At 42.4% G+C, this 20756-nt stretch overlaps 1 protein-coding gene across 1 annotated transcript in view; it reads right to left on the reverse strand.

Moving 5' to 3' along the window:
* fndc3ba (fibronectin type III domain containing 3Ba) overlaps positions 1–20756 on the reverse strand; it is a 145476-nt gene that overhangs the window by 58361 nt on the left and 66359 nt on the right. The window contains exons 4-7 of the mRNA XM_084742012.1: positions 15587–15663; positions 10855–11086; positions 10532–10703; positions 9750–9880 (exon numbers count right to left, since the gene is read on the reverse strand). Coding sequence (XP_084598138.1) covers positions 9750–9880; positions 10532–10703; positions 10855–11086; positions 15587–15663 — 612 coding nt within the window. The remainder of the gene's footprint in view (positions 1–9749; positions 9881–10531; positions 10704–10854; positions 11087–15586; positions 15664–20756) is intronic.

Here is a 20756-nt window from a genome sequence, read left to right on the forward strand (position 1 = left end):
CCCTCTCACTGAGGAGAGAGATGAGCGTCTCAACTGCCAAGCGACACAAAAAATCTCTCTCCACTTTTCCAAGAACTCCATGAACGTGTGCGCACGTATGCACACGTGTTTATGTAAGTGTGTACGTGCAGCGGACAGCGCAGGCGACCTGGCCAGGCACTGAGGGATTATGGGGGGGATGAGATTCTCAGAACCCTGACCCCATCCGACCCTGCTCAGCCCAAAAAGTCTTGAGAGAGTGACTGCAGACTGGCAGACGGAGTGGAAGACAAATTCACAGCGAGACAGACAGCAGGGGCAGAAACAGAGAGTGACAGTGGAAGAGAAACCGAGGAAGGCTGACAAAGAGGCAAACGGAGATAAAAAAGACACAAGAGGAGGCAGATGGAATGACGAGAATGACAAAACACAAAAGTCGGTGCGCACATAATTGCAAATAAAACGTTAAGCATATCTATTTTGGTGCGGTCTACCTCACATCCAGAACAAGCTGTCCTTTTTGGCAACAAAAACTGAGCTTTCTTTGCTCACTTAATTGCTTAAATTCAAAAACATCTACTTTGAATTATAATGTGGACAAAATTGTCACATAATCTGTTGGCTGAAGAGGCCTGCGCATACAAAACATCAATAATTTGCACATTTTTTTAAGTTGAGATGAAATAAAAAGGTTTGTTCACCAATTTTAAAAGACATGCGTGATCATATTGTCACTCTACTTAACAATATAAACATAAAAATGACCCCAAACAAGTGCCATTCAGACAAATTATGTCACATGCAAGCTTTACAAAAAGTGCTTCCATGCTTGCATTGTTGCCAAGACAGAGCAGCGTCACTGCTGGTAACCAGTGATGAGTTCACACCAAGAACAATAACTACAATGATTCCACGACGATGTGAGCATCCACACTGACGAACAATAACAGTGTGTGAACAGCGATGCCAAGCACGCTTCAGCTGTATTGGCCCCAGCTGTGACCTGTTACTGCCACACGTTGCACAGAGAAACAAAAAGAAAACCAGAAGGATGTGGGTTCACAAAATTCTTCAAAGACCAGAGGAATCCAGCGCCTCTGAAGGCAAGTTTCGATTCAGACTCAGACGAGAGTCGACACCAATTTGACGGCGCCCTGGTGATCGTCAAAGGGGACATCAGTAAGGACCAAAACAAACTTCAGAGAGCCCATCAGCACCATGAACATTTGGCAGTAGGTCTCAGATAAAAGGATGGTTTGGATGGAGGTTTTTTTTAACGTTTGGCTGAATGTTATCCCCACCATATCCTTCACCGCTGTAGTAGTCATTACGGTTGTACTGTGGATCCATTTGAGTTAGAATGTTTTTTTAACGTTATATATTTATGGTTATAGTTGTGGTTATCATTCTAGGTGTGGACGGTCTTTTCAGGGAAAAGTCAAATGTACATATTTTTCCTCTTACCTTTAGTGCTTTCTATCCATCTTTATAGTTTTGGTGTGAGTTGCCGAGTTTTGGAGTTTTCTGACAAAATGAGATTCTCTACTTCTTATTAGAAGTAGAGAAGGCCCACATGAAACTGCTCAGAGACACTGTTTATCCAAATGCATTTTTGGGCGATTTGTAGTCCCTTTATATTAGAGAGAAGGCAGACACATCTCTGAGGCTCATATGTCCAAAACTCTGCAACTCACACCACAACAATCTCGATAAATAAATACATAAATAAATAGCACTTGGGGGGTGAACTGTCCCTTTAGGTCAAAGTATTCAGTCTTGCTTGTTTGTAAAATGTGGAAATCTTTCATGGATCTCTCACTGCTTCAAGCATCTGCCTTCACAACAAACTCCAAAAACTTTTGCTGTGTGAGGAAGGGCACCTCCTAAAACAACACTAAGCCCAGCTCAGTGACACACAAAGTGAAAAATTAATGGGTGGTAGCGACTCCTCTGTATCGCCCTCTTCTTTGTTTACGGCGGCCACATTGACGTCTCAAAATAAGCCCAAAATTGGCCCAATATTGGTCTTAAAACACTACATGCAAGACCTTTAAATCTGCTTGCAATCTGCTAAGTGTAAGAGCAGTAAGTCCCAGATGTCTGGGGTTTGTGCATTTCATCTATTCAATTACTTAATTCGTTTAAGTCAAACTCAGTTTTGTCCTGTCGAGGCACTTTGAAAGGACTTTAAATATTATGTAACCCAGTTCTGGTGCGGTCGGGTGCTGTAGTTTGATAGTGTGGCCAGTTTATCGCTTGTATCACAAGGTTCATTCAGCTGGACGGGGAAATGTCTGGTGTTCTCATTGTGATTGGCGAGAACAACCTCCCCTTCTAATCCCACTAGTCCTGTTACATGATATCAGCGGGAAAGACATTCCTCTGCTGCTAAAGCCATCCCTTGTTCTCCCTCTGTTTTCCGCCTTTTTTTACTCTTTCATTCCCCGATTTCTGTCCATCTTTCTTATTCCCCCGTCTTATCTCTTCTTCTGTCTTCCCTCGACGGTCCCTCTTCCCTCTTACACCCTGCCGCCCTCCACCTTGCCCTACAAACATGGCCGTATTTGGGTTTGTGGGAAGGGGTCGGGGTTTGTGGTGGGTTGGGGTGGGCGGCTGAGATTATCGCCATAGCGATCCACATCAAAACAGTCCGGGGAGGGAGGGGAGGGAGGGGAGGGAGCACGTTCACACATTTCCAGTCATATTACTACAGTTACAGCACGAAGAGCTGGAACAGCAGTTTGATGTTAATATAAAGAGCTGAGTCATGACTCGGTCAAAGGCCACCAGAGCTAATGAGGATGACATCACCGAAACATGACAGGACATTGTGGTTTTATAAGCCTCCTTTTATCATCACTATTGTGCTAAAACTGTCTTCACTGGTGCTGTAACTTAATTATAGGAAACTCTGTCTGGGTTAAAAATAGCAGAAAACAGCACAGTAGTACGGCAACACCCACATCACTGACGCAAGAGACAATGAATCTACTGGTGTTGTCTGCATAAAACGGTTATGGATCTGCCTTCCTAGAGGTTCTAGTTAGCTCTATTGTCAATATTTGCACAGCAGTGATGCTGTCAGGACTGAGACGCGTGTCCCGAGGTCACTTCAGTGCTAATAATAATGACAAAGCTCAACTTCAAGTGTATTATTGCGATTATATAACAGGTTACTGACAAAATAAATGATATATTCTAAATGTATTCATGTTTTTGCTTGTGTTATCTCTGTTTCCCTGGAAACACATAGGGTCAGACTAATAACTTGAAAACAATCAGTCACATCATCAGGACTCCCATGTAATGAAACCTAGTTTACTACTCCAGCAAGTAGACCGACCCTTAGTAACGACCAGCAACGGAGATGATTTCTGGGCCCTGTTGACTCAGCAGCCAACTTGAACTGAACGTTAATGCTCTCTAGAGATCGGGGATTTTCCAAACTGAATAAATACCACAAATATAAACAATAAACTAAAATAACTGCAGAAAAAAAAAAATCCATAGACAGATGAAGCAAGTACGTCCGCAAACTTCACATGTATTTTTATGCACCATTAATAATATTCATTAAAGAAAGCACATTCTTCAAATACAAATTTAACACATCTGTCCTTTGGTTTATAAATGATGACATGCATTCTTGTTCAGTTTAATACACAATAAATGAGTTTTGCTGCTACAAGCTAACTTGAAAGTAGCTTATGGTGACTCATGACCAATTTAAATGGATATTGCTTCTCTCACTTAATGGCTCCTGTTACACTAGATATGTTTTAGCATTTACAATTATACTATAATGTAATACTTTAATTGTAAGGGTGCTGCAAAAAAGATCTTAAGGTTGGCTTAACTAAAATATTGGGTAACTTCTCACAGTCTGTCAGACAGAAAAGCTTCAGTGGTAAAATTGTGTTCAGGTCAATCAAATTTTTATTCTCGTTCATTCGTTTATAACATGTTAATTCAAACAGTCTGATAAAAAAAATCTTTTGGATTAAGAAAAATTATCTTAGATAAATATGATATGAAAGTTTCATCAAGTCTGAAGCAAAGAATGTGCCAAGAACTGACACGGGATCAAGTTCCAGCAGGGTTTTCCTTGTTTCAAAACACAACATCCATCTTGGCACATCATCATTATGTTTGGCAATGAAGAAAAATCTTTAGCAATTTCTCTGGTTTAGAGTCACTATGTCAACACAGAGGATACGTGAAATGTTTTCCCTCATTTTTTATTGCTAAGTGGATTGTGCAACTGAAAATAAACTTTAAGGAGTTCCTGCAAGACTCAAAGTGCACTTGAGGAAAAAGACGGGAAAGTTAGTCACACATAAATTTTAATTTTGGTTACATTTTCCCCCTTTACATAACAGCCACAACAGCAGACCACTGTAATATCTATGACCCTTCATATCCCATTTAACAGAGCCAACATGGTGGACACAGCAGCCGCTGTGCACATCTGGTTTCTCCTCAATCCGCCGCACTTTGGCAGTGACGTAGAAGCAAAGATGGAGGCGCTGAGGGTGCTGGCCCATCTGTTTCTGCTGAAATCCCAGTTTCTCTGAGTGAGAGACAGGATCTGCGGTGGTGATGATGCAGAGCCAAGATGGAGGAACAGAGGGGACGGGGCCCACATCTGTTTCTGCTCAGCAAGCAGCTCAGTTCTGAGGAAAAGGGCCTGTAGAGCTGGCTTTACTGGGGAATGGACACTGTGCTCGCCAAGTCAGCCTGCTGCCTCACTGGCACCCGGGCAATAGCCACACACACACACACACACACAGAGCAAGGGCATCAAGGGCAAAGCGTAGGCGGCTGTGTGTGTGTGTGTGTGTGTGTGTGTGTGTGTGTGTGTGTGTGTGTGTGTGTGTGGTATTCTGGGTTGGACCATACTTGGATGCACCGGGCCAAGCAGCAACTTTGTCGGAATGTTTGTACTCTGCTCTTTAACCCTTAAATGGTTTCTGTATCTGGGGGGGTTACAGTCATTTGACAGGCTGTGGGAGTGGGGGGGGGCATTAAGTGTGTAAACTTTTTTATCACGAGACACACTGAAGGGGAGATGGGTCAAGCACTCAGGTCATGTGACTTCAAGCCATCTTTTAAAAACATGCTCATAATTTGTGTCAAAACTCCAAAACGGCAGCATGCATGAGCAAAGACACTACAATAAACTGTTGTTATTTTTTCATGTTCTGTAAATTTTGGTGGGATTTTGTTTCAGAAAATATTTTTTTAAAGATCATTTCATATGTTACTGTTGAAAGTTAATGAATCATATTTTAACAACTTCAATAGTCAGGGACTGAAAGTCTTTATATGTGGGCCATGTGTCCTCCAGGATAATGTTCTTACACCAAAATTAGCACACATACAGGCTTTTTTTAAACACAGACAAACTCTAAAGACAGGCTTGACCCTCTTCCCATTGTCACTAGACCCGCTAGCCTTTTCCATTTTTACGAATGTGCGCTGGAAAGCCAAGACTTAACTAATGTTCAGCAGAGAGAAAGAGGTTTTTAAAAGTGTCTGTGTGTTCAGCGCTCAGTACTTATGTAGCTTTAACGGAATCTATGTGGTCAAAAGTTTAGTTTCTCTCCCATGTGGCTGGTTGTACTTTCAGGTACAACAGTCAGGTGCTTTTAACGTTTTGTGTTCGCTGTGAGCTGTAAAGGACCTGACATTTCTTAATTTTGCTGCTTCATGATAAAAGCTTTTAGATACAGGGAGCTGTTATTGTGAAGAATTTATTGGAGGTTATTGGAATGTTGATCCACTGTTCAGTTGCTTGACTAAAGACGAGCCCTTTATCACTAAATACAAATCTTCAGGTGGGTGCAAACTCTGCTGTGCAAAGAGTCAATCCATGGATGAAAAATAGGCAAAAGAGGCGATGACAAAACAGCGTGCCCAGCCGGGTGTCATGTTTACATCTCTGCCCATGGGAGCTAGAGATGATAAATGCTCGTGTCTACTGCTGAGTCATTTGACTGAATGCCAATTGTACTCTTTCCCATTGAAGAAAAAGGCCAGATGTTAGCAGCTGTTAGTGTGTTTTTGTGCAGTGTAAAAAGGGCCATAGGGGTATAAAACATGAGACAGTCACTCACAGATATACTCATGTTTTGAGGCCTATAATCAATAAACAATAAATGCGTGAAATATTAATTACTCTTTATTTTACTCTTAAATCTTTTTATTCTATTTTCACTTGATTTTTTATTCATTTATTTTATCACCTGCCCCCTTTTCTCCCTGTACTTTCTGAGCTGCTGTGACATGTGAATTTCCCCCACATGGGATCAATAAAGTTCATCTTATCTTTTCATCTCTTACCAACAGGAATAAGATGATTTGTTGATGACTCACTTATTCAATTATTATTTTTTCCAGCTTTCAAAACGTGTAACTATTGTTCTTTTTCACTTTTTAACTTTTTACGCAAAACATTAAAGAAAATAGCTAATTAACTGTTTAAAAAAAGGTTTAGAAGTTGACCCACTGCCCAACTATTAAAAAAAGAAAAGTAAAATGATTATAAAAGATTTAGAGCCTACAAGGATAAAATGGAAACTAACAGTCACATTTTGAAAAAGATCCTGAACTTTTTAATTTTTTTTATACAAGTTACATTAAGAAATAGCAATTCATTTTCCTAAATATTTATGTGCACTTGCCCATTTGAGAGTTAACTCCGTCTCGCCGTCTTTCCATCTCTCCGTCCCTGTGATGTAGAAGTTCTGCTTCATTTTTTTCTGTTTTTACAAACCTTCCATCCATCTCCCTCCTCTCTCATCTGTCCTTCAAATCCTGCATTCCTCTCCTCTCCTCCCTCTGTTTGCCCCCCCCACCTCCCGCCAATTCTCTGGACCCTCATGCTCTGATTGTTTTACAGGAAGCCCAGTCACGGGGTGTTTGTGCATGTGAGTGTGTGTGGTACATCTAGCTGACTCAGCCTGATCTCCAGCCCAGTACTGAGACCCTGGCAGACCAGAACAGACACCCGACGACATGCTGACATGCTCCTGTCCGTCATGCGTGTGACTGTTGTTTGAGTGCTGCAGTACGTACTCTTAAGCTGGGCTGTTGACCCTGCTTTCCTTTTCCTGCTTTGGCACTCATCTTCTCTGTTATGTGTTCTCTGTCGGCCTGGGGTGTGTGTGTGTGTGCATGCGTGTGTGTGTGTACTCTAAGAAGCTGTGCAGTCTTGCCCACTGCAGTGCAGTCAAACATGGCCTCTTCTGTGTGTATTTTGCATTTGCAGATGTCCAGACTTGCACATGCACTGACTGAGTTTACAGTATGTGTGCAGGTTGAAATGCATTAGAGTGTCTGAACAATGATAGTTCTTGACATACGACATATTTACACTTAGTCATGTTGATTTTTTTTCATTTGCACTTTATTAGACGTCCCTCTCAGAATCTGTGGCCATTGAATTTTGCAGCAACAGCATGTCTTTTGAAAGTCAACATCCAGTGAACAGTAGGGCTGCAACTACTCATCATTCATTATTAATTAATCTGTCACTCCAAACACTAAGATAGTCAGTTTGGAGAAGCACAGAGGAACACCAGCACAGAAGCTAAGCAATGTACTGGAGTGGACAGGATCAGAAGCAAAACATATTTTTGCTACTAAAAAAGGTCAACCTGAAAATATATAAGCCAAATATCGCTCTTTACTTCACAGAACACAGGATTTACTTGTCTTCCACTGTCTTAATCTGGGTATGTGTATCTGGTTGGTCCAAACTAACCTGTTAAAACACCAAAGTCACACAATAACAAAGACAAACTAACAGATCGAAGCACTGGTAGCCCATGTTCTGTGATGTAAAATTACTGGTTTCACCCATAGAGAGTTTGGTTGGTTTGGAGAGAGTGACATTTAGTTTATATAAGGGCACTTTCCCATCAGAAAAGGCTGTCTGACAGCAAAGTAAAGTAGTGAAAATATTCAAAATTTAGCATAAACTTAAACTGGTATTGATGTTTTTGGAGTAGATCTTTTTTAAGTGGCTAAAATAGCTGCTGCTGATCCTGTCTACAGCAGTGCATTGCTTAGCTTCCAAAGAATCTACTGAAGACAATACACTGACTGTGGATAAGTACCTCATACAACCCCATATTAAATAATCTGAACTGTCCCTTTAAATATTTTAGAAGCTGTGACCACAGTATGTTTGGTATTATTGTCTTCAAATGACTTAGATTAATTATCTAATGATGTTGTCAGTTAATTTTCTTTTGAGACACTAATTGATTAATCAACTGTAAGTTAACAACGCTGTGAGCAGCCACAACAAAAGTAACATTACATAACTAAATTATTATGGAAACCTTTCAGACTTTTCCTTTTATCTGGGACATGGGATCGGTTGATTTACGCTCAGATTTTACAGCAGTCCATTGGATTGTGGGAAACACATATTCCCACACCTGACCCAGATGTAATATTCCTCTGATCTGACAGCACGCTGTGAGCGACTAGACCGAAGTTTTATGGGGAGGTTTAAATTTAAAGAAGAGTTTGACAGTTACATTGAGGGCGTGGATGGATTTTATGCATCTCTTCGTGTTTTTCTGTCATCACCTCTGCAGACAGACAGCCCTGTGTGTGTGTGTGTGTGTGTGTGTGTGTGTGTGTGTGTGTGTGTGTGTGTGTGTGTGTGTGTGTGTGTGTGTGTAAATGAGATCCTCTGCTCTTTTTTAATAACTCAGACGTACATCTGACCTGTCAAAAGACATGTCATTAAAGAGGAACAGTACCACAACTAAGTATGTGTCCTCATGACTTTGCCCATATGCTCTTCTTTGTGTGTGTGTGTGTGTGTGTGTGTGTGTGTGTGTGTGTGTGTGTGTGTGTGATAAGGCTGAGCTGTTGGTGTCTAAATCTCAGAGCTCAAAGGTTTCCTTCATCTCCAGCAGGACTCTACAGGTATGTGACCCCCCCCCTCCTCCCCCTCATGTCTCCCCTCTCACCCACCCACCCCCCCTGTGGCTCAGCCTTCACCAACAAGGCCGGTATTGTAGCGAGGGTAAAACGATAGCGCTCAGGGACGGGTTCAGCTATGTGGTTACCCAGACAACCTCTCTTACCACCTTCCCACCTCAATCGTTCCAACCCCCCCCCCCCCCCCCCCTCCACCTCCAGGATCCCTTCACCTCAGTGAGGCTGCATGCATCCATTCATTTTTTTGGGTGACTTTCGGTGAGAAAAAAAAAAAGAAAGAAAGAAAGAAAGAGAGGAACGAAAGGTGTGTTTTATCTGGCCCACTTGAACGCAGAGGGGACGGAGGGTTGGTGAGGACAAAGCCGTCACATAAAGATGGAGGCAGAGAGGTCAGCGAGGACAGAAGTCATTCTTCCTGGAAGAGATATGAGCTGTTGCATGTTGAGATATGCAACAAAGGTCCTACAGTGATGTTTTCTGGCTAGCAGCCATGTAAACTTAGTTCGTCTCCTTGCTGTTGCACTTGGGCTGAAATTAAATGTAAACACACAGTCACCGTGGTCCCCATTTGTCCCTGTGTGAGCGTCCGCTGTGTGAGTTTATGTCTAATTGTGAGTCTGCACTCAGTGTGAAACTGACTGAAGGTGTTATTCAATGCTTAAAAGCAAAAAAACAACCAAATCAATGTCTTTCTTTTCAGGAAAAGAAAACATCCAAACCTGCTGTGTTGTTGATCAGCAGTGTGTGCCAGTCTCTCTTATTGCTCCATGTGCGTGCGTGCGTGCGCGTGTGTGTTTGTGTCCCCCTACCTTGTGTGTGTGTCTCCGGTTCACTGTTTCGTGGACTGCTGCGGAGGCGTCTCTCTGGCTTCTTCCCTCCTGGACTGCTGACTCCGCCCCCCGACCCCACTGACCCGAGCGACGGGGCGTGTGATTTGTTGCTGCATCACGAACAAAATTGCAACAGCATTTAATGTTAAAATGTGATCATGCAACCCAAAACACTGACATAACAATCCATATTTGAGACTAGGAACAGTTTTAAGAGCAATGAATGACTGCTTGAGCTGCAAAAACAAGGTAAACTGGAACATTTAATTAGCTTTCACAAACTAGTTTAAGTTGGGCTAAGCTAGTCAGAGAGTATGGAGCACTGAAGTACAGTAAGTATCAAATGATGCTTGCAAATTTGGCCCACAATGAGGCAATACTAAGTAGAAGAGAAACCTGCCTCTTTGAATAATTAATTTAAGCTTCAAGTTAGTCCTAAATTAGTCCTGAAAAAAAGGGACAAATAGTCAAATCAGCCAAATCTGATTTGACAGCACAATAAAGGATGATATAGTTTTCCACAAGACTGTGGTTTCCCCTTTGTATTTTGCCTCTTCTAGCAGCAACAACTCAAGCGCACATGCAGCTCTAATGAGTACTAATCTTCTTACTTTTGACTGTATTCTCATTACTTAATGGTCTGATCATGGCCAGTCCCTGAAAAATATTGGATTCTTTCGCAAACAACAGTTCATCACTTAACCAGTGAAAAACACAATCGATAATCTCGTCCCAGAGGGCAGCAGAGGGAGGATGGTCACCTGTATCCGTTGTGTGCTGGCCCCAGGCTGCCCTTATAGAGAGTGGAGGGAGGGGAGTTGAGTCGGTTCTGTCGCTCTAGTTGTCTCTGTTCCTTTATCTTTTTGGGCTGTGGCTTACTGTACGTTTCCTCTCTGCCTATGTAGTTAGACATCCCATAAACTGGGATGATTTCTGAAAGAGGAGATGAAAGAAGAGAATTTATGTCAGACTGAAAATCTGTGCAAAGCACATTTTTTAATTGGATTAATAATTGGATTTTTAATTCCACATAAAACCCCTGATTCTTTGGCAGCAGTATAAAGTCCAGTCAGCATGTCAGTACCTGGATCGCCGTACATGGGGGGAAGGTGGTGCTGGTAGTACTGGTGGGGGGGCAGCTCCCCGGGACTGACAGGGGGGTAGAAAGAGTGAGAGTTGGGGATAAAGTGAGGGTGAGCCAGGTACGGGGGCAGGTGGTGTGTCGGGGAGAGGGCCGGAGAGTAGGAGGGAGGGTAGCACTCCGGAGACTGTGGGGTCACCACCACCCGGCGGACGCCTGTGGTATCCTCCAGCACCTGAGGGAGACACGGAGAAGCCAAAAGGGAGGCGAGTGTGAGGCGCAATAAAAAAAACATGTTTCTGGATTTAGTGCCCACAAATCATGTGAGGTCAGTAAACCGCACTCAGCCTGTGATGGTTTTATACATCGCTGAGTGGAGGCTTCCCTGGAGAGCGCTCGCTCAAAGTGCTTCAGAAATCAGTTTGTAGGTTTCAATTCAGCTTTTGGAACATGATGACATCGAACATTTAATCTGAGTCAAGAGAATAATGTACTGATTTAGTAGTAGTAGTGACAGTAGAACAATTTAATTACACGGGCCTCAAAGTTGTACATCAACGCTTCTTTGATGATTCTTTCACACATGATATACTGTCCGTAACACTTGATTTGAAGGGGTGTTAATTAGACTGTGATTACACTTTCATAACCATGTCATGACACCTGTCAGGAACATGAATTATGTATATGACTCAATTATGTCATTTTTATTGCAAAGTTGACATTGTTTGGGATGTCGTTGATATGACAACTTGACATTAATCAAGACCACAAAATCTGTCAACTTATTTGTTATGACAACTTATCCAAGTTTTAATATTAAGCTGTCATAACAAAGTCATTATGTCTTGGCTAATGTCAAGTTGTCATAACAAAGTAATTTTATTTTGGTTAATGTCAAGTTGTCATAACAAAGACATTGACAGGTTATGTTGTCCCAGTTTGTGTCTAGTTGTCATAACAAAGGCACTGACAGGTTATGTGGTTTGAGTTAATGTCAAGTTGTCATAACAAAGAGATTGACAGGTTATGTTGTCCCAGTTAATGTCTAGTTGTCATAACAAAGAGATTGACAGGTTATGTTGTCCCAGTTAATGTCTAGTTGTCATATCAAAGGCACTGACAGGTTATGTGGTTTGGGTTAATGTCAAGATGTCACAACAAAGACAACTCAAACAATGTCAACTTTGGAATACAAATGGCATAATTTACCAAATGACACTTAATGACAACAGTCGTAAACATTCATGTAGACTCCTTCATGTTCATGACAGACAGACAGTTTTGCCAATGTAATGAAAGTCTTATCCACATCCGCAGCGGAGACTGACAGTCGAAGTTGTCACTCTGACAGTAAATGTACAGTTTAGGTTACAGAGAATAAAGGCTGCAGCTTCTCAAGGACGAAGTAAAGCCCCAGAGTGTTGTTGCCCAACTGTTGGAATAGCATTCATGGTGATCAGCTCAGCCTCCAATGAGGGGGTACAATCTGCAGCGGAAAACAAAGTACCTGGTACCAAAAGCGAGTAGATTCGAGCTGAGCTGTACCATGCAGTGGAAATGCGGCTTATGGTATAAGCTAAGCTACCTGTCTGTTTTACTGAACATGCACACCAGTGGTATCAACCTTCTCACAAATGGTAGAACTAGTCCTTTAATATTCTATTTTTTATACATACACATATATATATATATATATGTATATTTAAAACTGTCTGTACAAAGGTCCACCAGGACCTGCTCTTACAAAATGACACGGTCAATCATTTTGTGGGAGCAGGTGTCCTCTCTGCTGAATGGTGGATGTTTAATAAAGGAATAAGCCGCATAATTTATTTAACAACCGAGACATTGTGTTAACAGGATGCTTTGGCCCTTTAAGTGATGAAAACAAGCGCTGCCAAGTTGTCATCAGATGGTCTGCAGATTTCAATAACAACAAGTTTCAAACAACTGCCTCAAATTAACATAAGATTCCATACATGTATTCACTTTCACATTCATGGACACACACACACACACACACACACACACACACACACACACACACACACAGACACAGACACACACATTCCAACTATTCAGACACTTTCACAGGCCTGCATTCCAAGCAGAGAGCAAACACACACTCCCTGCAGAGAGGGGAAGTCATCTGCTGGTCCCTGACAACAACAACACACACACACACACACACACACACACACTAAATAACACTACCCCAAAACCCCCACAAACACACTGAGAGGCAACGCACTCGGAGCCAGAATACGACAGACAGAGAGAAAGAAAGAGGAGTGGGTATTAAAGGGGGTCAGGAGGGGAGGAAGAGGGTTACAGAACTAATCCGAGGGAGAAAAACACAGAAGAGGGGGAGAGAGAGGAGGAGGAGGAAGAGGAGGCCCCCTATCTGCCCCTCGTTCCCCTCCTCTGCTGCAGAGGAGAAAAACAGAATGTTGACAGGAAAACAGGGGCAAAGTCCCGAGACCCTGCATGAGTACATGTGGATCTGACCTACATGCCCACGCAACATTTACTGGCAACACACACACACACACACATTCCAAATAATACAAACTGGAATGGACCCGCAAATATGCAGGCACATGTGCAACACACCCACCCACCATCACAATGCAACCATTAGCACAAACCACCGAGGACACACACATACACACATGTGCAAAACCCATCTGTCAATACGCTGAATTTCCACCACCGCCACGGTGCTCTTTCTCCATCCATCCATCTATCCGTCCATCCATCCATCCATCCCTTCTTCTTCCTCCACCCCTCACCCCACAAAACCCTACCCACACAATGCCTGTCTCCGCTATCAGGCGTGTTTATGTAAGAGTGACAGTGTTTCCCGCTCTCACTTGGCCCGGTCCCTGCTAACACACACACCCACACACACACACGCACGCAAACACAAACACACACCCACCGTGAGCCAATGACCTGACTTCCATTGGCACACGGAGCACAATCCCACCACCACGCGCAGACCACAGATGAAACTGTAAAACTATACTTGCGAGGACGGACCACTGACTCATGTCGAATCGCTAACCGTTGACCCCTGAGCACGACTACCATGGAAAACAGGAATTTTACCCAATTCATAATGTCAAAGTTGAACTATTTTTAAAAGCCCTCAGATAAAATCCTAATTTCTCTGTTCTTGTGAGGACATCTTGTACACACACTTGTGAGAGAGTCAGAAAAACAAATGGCCCCTGACACCCAAAATTCAGCACATTCCTGCTCTGTGCTCTGTTGGTCGGGGAGGCTGCCTTGGTTTCTACTCTTTCTACAACTAAAACAAAAAAGCCAGAAAGGGTGCAATACCTGTTGCATGATGTGCACAACACCATCATATCAAAGGGATGCATTGATTTTTAGATGCATCACAATTATCTCTTGAAACATTATGAATTGATGCAGAAAATTTAAAACCCAATTCTCAACAATATGATTGCTTGCAACAATTTTGTAAGACTGGGCTGGACGTTCCTTTTGACTGAACCGACTGGATGGTGCAATGTAACAGATGCATACATGTGCATGATGTTTACTGCTATTAAATAAGCCAAATATCCCTCTCTTCAAAGCCACCAGACTTCATTGGCTAAATCTTTAATTTTACCTCACAGAACACAGGAGACGCTGCCTCGATCTCTGTTTTTTTGTGTTATTGTGTGACGCCGTTTTTATAAGGACTGTTCGGATTCACCAATGTCTCATAATAACAACTAACAGATCGATGCAGCAAAAGACCAGCAACTCCCGTGTTCTGCAAGGTAAAATTGCTGATTTCTTCAGTGGAGTTTGGTCTGTTTGGAGAGAACAATATTTTGTCTTATACAACAGAAATTTCCCATCAGAAAATGCTGTCTGACAACAAAGTAAAGGCGTGAAAATATTCTAAATATAGCACTAAAACTTCTAATGATTTTTATAGCTGGGCCTTTTTTAAGTTGCTAAAATTTCTGTTGTTGCTGAGCCTGTTCACAGCGGTACATTGCTTTGCTTCTGTGCTGGTACTCCTCTCTGCTTCTCCAAAACGGGGGTGTGTCTGCTGGCACTCTCTACACTGACGTTTGATAAGTACCTCATGCAATCCTGCTTCAAATAACCCGAACTACTCCTTGATAATGCTCGCCATTCCTTAATGATGACCACTTCACCCGCGAACGCGAACTGTTTATCAAAGATAAACACTGTATGTGGTCCGTCCTCTATAAAAATGTGACTTTCAAATGTTGTATTCCATGTTTGCTTCAAATCTCTCGTGTTTCACAACCGCAATTGCAATGCCACCATTTTTGTTAGTAAATAAATCATTTTTATTTAATTTTTACAGCTGCATTTCAGAAATTTTCCAATAACAAGCATTAGTATGTTGAAACAAACCAGAGGACAGGCTGCTCAAATGGCCCCAGTGAACTGACACCTAATTAGAGAAATACTGAAAATATTTGCCTTGGAAACATTTTAAATTATGGCAAGTTTTTATACTCATAACTTACTTGTTAGTTAGAAAAATATGAGTCTGAGTCAATATTAGAGCGCATGACTGCATAAAAATCCATTTTCTTCCCCAAAAACAAAACCGCTGGCTAATTAAATGCAGTTGCACTCTGTGTTGGTCTCCCTCTGTTATTTTGACTGAAACTCTCCCACACAAACAGACAATGAACATGTCAGACTGAGGAAAAACCAAACCCAAACTAACCTGTGAGATGTATCCTGGGGGCACGTGGATGGGGGGGATTGACCCATTTGGGGACATCATGGGAACCTCAGCAGGACCTGTGAGGGGGGAGAAGAATTATTTATTTAACCAGGCGGCTCATGCTAAAGCAAATTCTCCTGTTTACATCCCTCAATCAACAGTACACATGCAGGGACACAAACAAACACAACCACACACACACACACACACACACACACACACACACACACACACACACACACACACACACACACACTGAGGGGAAGGCCAGTGTAAAATGCCCCAATTCCACTGAATTAGCCTGTATGTTTACATCAGAGGATCAAGTCAACGGTTAACCCCCTATTCAAGCCCTTTTAAAGAAACCACACCTTTGACATTTAAGGTTCTAGAAAAAAAAAGGTCTGCAAACAGCTTCTGGAAGTGGTTAAAGAAAATGATAGATTTGGCAAACAGGTCTACTAGCAATGAGAAAAGTTTCTACTGCTTATTTTTAGCAGTTTTAGCCAGTTCAGTTTAAAAATCTGCATTTTTTTAATGCATACTCACACTTATTTTGATGTGAACATGGCATTAGATTTGCCTGGTGCATTTGATATAATTTAGCATGCTATTCTACACAGCTGATCGGCTAGAAAGATGTGTTGAAATATCTTGTGTTGCACTAATCTAGTTTTTCCCCTATTCATCCAAGCATCCAAGGTTTCTTGTATCCGCTAATGACAGGGTGTGCACCTGTTCTCTTTTGACTTGTGGGGTGCCTCAGGGGTCTTTTTATTTTCAGTATATATGCTCCCCTTTGGACACCCGATCCATCAATTTTGTTGAGCGTCTTGTGAGGGACTACTTTCTTGGAAATAAAATAGTTCCTACATGAAACTGCTCACAAACTGCTCGAGTAACCCAGTCGTGGTTTATTGAAAGAGGCATTGTTTATGAGTTTTGCATATATATCTATATTAAAACTCAGCAACTTACACCAAAACAATGTCGATGGATAAAAAGCACTTAAGGCCTTAGGACTAGCACTTACCTTAAAAGTTTTCTAAACTTTTTTTTTACAGCATATAAATAAAACTTTACTCATTAAATAAACAAAATCAACCAATTATTTGAAGTGGAGGACTTTGCTCCCTTCATATCTGCATATTGATGTACATATTGACCCCAAAAAGTACACAAACATCAGTGTAAGCTGGTCATGATGGATGGATGTACAACATTAGGGCACATGACTGCCACTCGCTGAAAAAGAAAACCACACCACTGCTCTGAAGGAGAAGCAAGAAAACTTAATAGAATTAACAGATTGAAAATGATGTTGACTTTTCCACTATCCATACACCCACTCCACCCCCCCCCAACCCTCCCCTCAAACGTCTCCATCCCTCTCTCTCTTCCTCCGTCTCTCTGTGATGGAGGTCTGCGGCTGGTAAAGTCATTGAGACCCCGTTGGGACAGCTGGAGGCAGACCTGGCCTCAGAATAAATCACACTGCACAGACACACACACACACACACACACACACACAGCCCCTAACTACCTACAAACATAAGTATGATACTGATAGTTTATGTCCATGTTAACACCTGTCAGATGTCAGTTGAATATTCTGAAATCCGGTCTCTTTAAAGGGTCATTTCACCCAAACATATTTTTTTAAAAGGTCCACCTCAGATAAAATTAATATCAGTTTAAGTCTACATTTAGAATTTCAGCACTTTACTTTGCCGTTTATTTACATCATTTCCATCATTTTCCATCAGGAAACCATTGTTTTATAAGCCAAATATTACTCTCCTCAAACCCACCAAACTCTGCAGATGAAATCAGTCATTTTAATTTACAGGACAGGAGAGTTGTCTGTGCTTTGATTAGTTAGTCTTTTTGTGTTATTGCGTGACTTCAGTAAACCTGAACTATACTTTTAAAATACCAAAGTCACACAATAACACAAAAAAACGAATCAATCAAGGCACCAATAGACCAGCAGCTCCTGTGTCATGCGCGCTAAAATTACTGATTTTGTGTATAGAGTTTGGTTGGTGTGGACAGCCCTATATCTGGTTTATATAACAGTAGTTTCCCATCAGTAAAGGCCACCTGACAGAAAACTAAAACAGTGAAATATCTATCTTAACTGTCGATAATACATCATACAACCCCACTTCAAATAATTGGAACTCTCCCTTGAGTCCTTTTAACAACTTCTCTCCATCCCTCTCTCTGTCTTCTGCTCTTACTCACTTGATCCTCCCCCTTTCCATATTTTTCACCTCTTCCTCCATCCTTCAATCCCAATTTTCAGGAATTCCTCCTACATGATCATCCTGCTTTCCCTCCCTTTCACCTCTTACTCACATCCTTCCCTCCCGCCTTTGCTTTTAAATATTACTCACTCCGTCCTTTCCCTCCCCGTCTTATTTCGCTCAGTCATTCTCCCCCTTTCTCTAAATCATCCCCTCTTTCCTTCCAATCCCTCCATCTCTCACCCGCTTTCCTGACCTCTCATTGGCCAAACAAACAGGTAACAGTACAGTAAACACACACCTACGCACACACGAACCTGAGCAAAGTCTGCAGTGTGGGCTAGCGCGTGTGTGTGTGCGCAGTGAGTAGGTCACACAGGTATGAAGAGACAGACCTCTTTCAGTCCTGTCTGCTCCCCTACCAGAGAGACTAGGGGTGGATATGAAAGTCCTCATTGATTGTAGAAGGTCATAGCATGGGGAGAATACACACACACACACACTCACACTCACACTCCTCTAAACCGCTTTCCATCACTGCTCATAACACACTTTCCCTCTTGCTCACACACTGTCCCAAATACACACTCGGTCTCAGTCTCAGTTGCCCTCACACACACACACACACTCTTGACAAACAGACGTGTGTTTGGACAGTCTCTGCTGCTTCTGTGCTCTTCACTCAGCAAACAGCAGCATTCCTCTGCTCACACACACACACACACACACACACACACACACACACACACACACACACACACACACACACACACACACACACACACACACACAGTGAGCATTCCCATCCCCGGCCCCCAGGACTGGACCCAACAGGCCCAACTACCCCCCCCCATTCAACCCTCCCCACCTCAAAATACAAGACACTCTTTGTCCTGCTACTCTTCTCACACACACACACACACACACACACACACACACACACACTGCTGTAAGTCATATAGTATCAGACTGTTTGCCATTTGGAAAAGCTCAGGATAATCAAGCAGTTTAACATGTGTACTCCAGGCTGTTATTGTGTCGTGCACGTGCACATGACAGTGAGTGTGGTCCGTCATGATCCACACACTGCGGTTAACGTCACTCTCCGGTCTGGTCGACTTGCCTCCAGCTTTGCCCTTTAAGCACCACAAATAGAGTCACGACTTCCTCTGCCTAATCCTGCTGGAATCCCAGACAACGCAGCTAACAGACCCCATCTCCCCCTTTTTGCTCTCCCGCCTTCTCATCTTCCATCTGTTGTTTCTTCCACTTCCGACTGCCCCGAGAGTTCGGGTCAGGGGTCGGTTATGAGGTCATATCCTGCATGTGGGATGACTGTATAACCTGAGTAACTGAGGGGCATTAGCATGACTGTGGCCCTCTGAGAGGCATCAGTGACAAATGCTTGATGTTCACTGCACTCCTATTCAGAGGTGATAGCTTGGTGTACTTGTCACATAAAGAACTTAGTGAGAACTTAGTGAGAACACCAGAAATTTAAAAACATAAGGCTTGGGAGGGGTGTCAATTAAATATTAGCATTATGTGGTTCCAATGAATCTGCGCCTGCAGAATCCTGCAGAAACCTCTGCAGATTTTAAACAAAGAGAAATGCTACTTGTTCAACTTAAAGTGTTATTAAAGGGATAGTTCTGATGATTGATTTGTGGTGTGTAAGATACTTATTGATAGTGTCTTACTTACAGTAGATGCCAGTCAATACACCCCTCACCACGAAAGCTAAGCAACAAAAGGCATACAATATCAAAAACAAACTAACTGATCCAGGCAGCACTAGACCAGCAACCCCTGTGTGCTACGAGGCTTTTAATTTCCATCATTATTGTAACAATCTGAAGCAAAATCATACTCCATCTGTCTTTGTCTTTGCGCTGATGTGTGTTCATGTCATGACCGTTTGAACCATTCAGTCATTTCCTGAGGTAAAGCTTTCCATTTGCTGAGCTGTCATTCTCACATTTAACTGTGACTGGCACAGCTGTTCCAGAGCTATGAGACCGGTGATGAGCCCGGCTGAGGGAGTGTTTAATAATCACGACACCCGCTGATCTATATTCAGCTTCACCCTGCCTTTCTGCATGTTACAGGAACCAAAATAGAAGGTCTGCGTGGAGATGCACAGTCTGTGCATCCTGAATATACTCCCAGACGGACGCATACACGGAAAAAAATTCAATTGCCGGTGCAAAACACTTACTTGTATCATACTGAGGCTGCAAGGCATGCTTTTGCACCCTTATCAAACCGGGCATGTTAATTATATCATGAGTCGACATTAATTTCCACCATAACACCATGCTCTAAGGGCTAGCAGTGAATACATAATAAGTTATGAATGATTATCTTTAACTCTAGCTCAGTGCAAGAAGAACAAGGGTCCTGCAGGTTTTATCTATCATTTATCAATATATATAATTTATGCTTATTTACAGTGTTAATGGTGTGATAGATTACCAGTGATAAAATGCATAAACATATGTCACGTTAAAGTCATTATAAAGTAGCATCCAAGATGATTTCAATCACAGGTTTTACTCTCAAAACCACATCTATGACTCAGCATTCCCAGTGCCAGGGTCACTGAAGTAGCTGTGAGGTTTGTGGTCAGATGCATTCATCTGAGGGTCAGTGACGACTGCACATAGTTGTCCGAGAGCCTCTTTCTAAAACAACCAGCGCGACCACAAGAATGATGACAAACTTCTGCAACAAATAAAGACGTGGCACAACAATGACACGCACAGAAGGAGGCGCACAAAAGAGAAGAAGACAGACCAGTGACGGGAGAGATGGGGAAACAGTGAGGCTAACATTAGCAGTGTTAGCTCTGCTCTGCTCACAGGTAAATGTCTGCACCTGTGCTGAATGTGGTTATGCATTGCTCCACTCGAGTTTTTTTT

Source organism: Lutjanus erythropterus, chromosome 18, assembly GCF_056507025.1.
Source record: "Lutjanus erythropterus isolate fLutEry1 chromosome 18, fLutEry1.hap2, whole genome shotgun sequence".
Classification (NCBI taxonomy): domain Eukaryota; kingdom Metazoa; phylum Chordata; class Actinopteri; order Lutjaniformes; family Lutjanidae; genus Lutjanus; species Lutjanus erythropterus.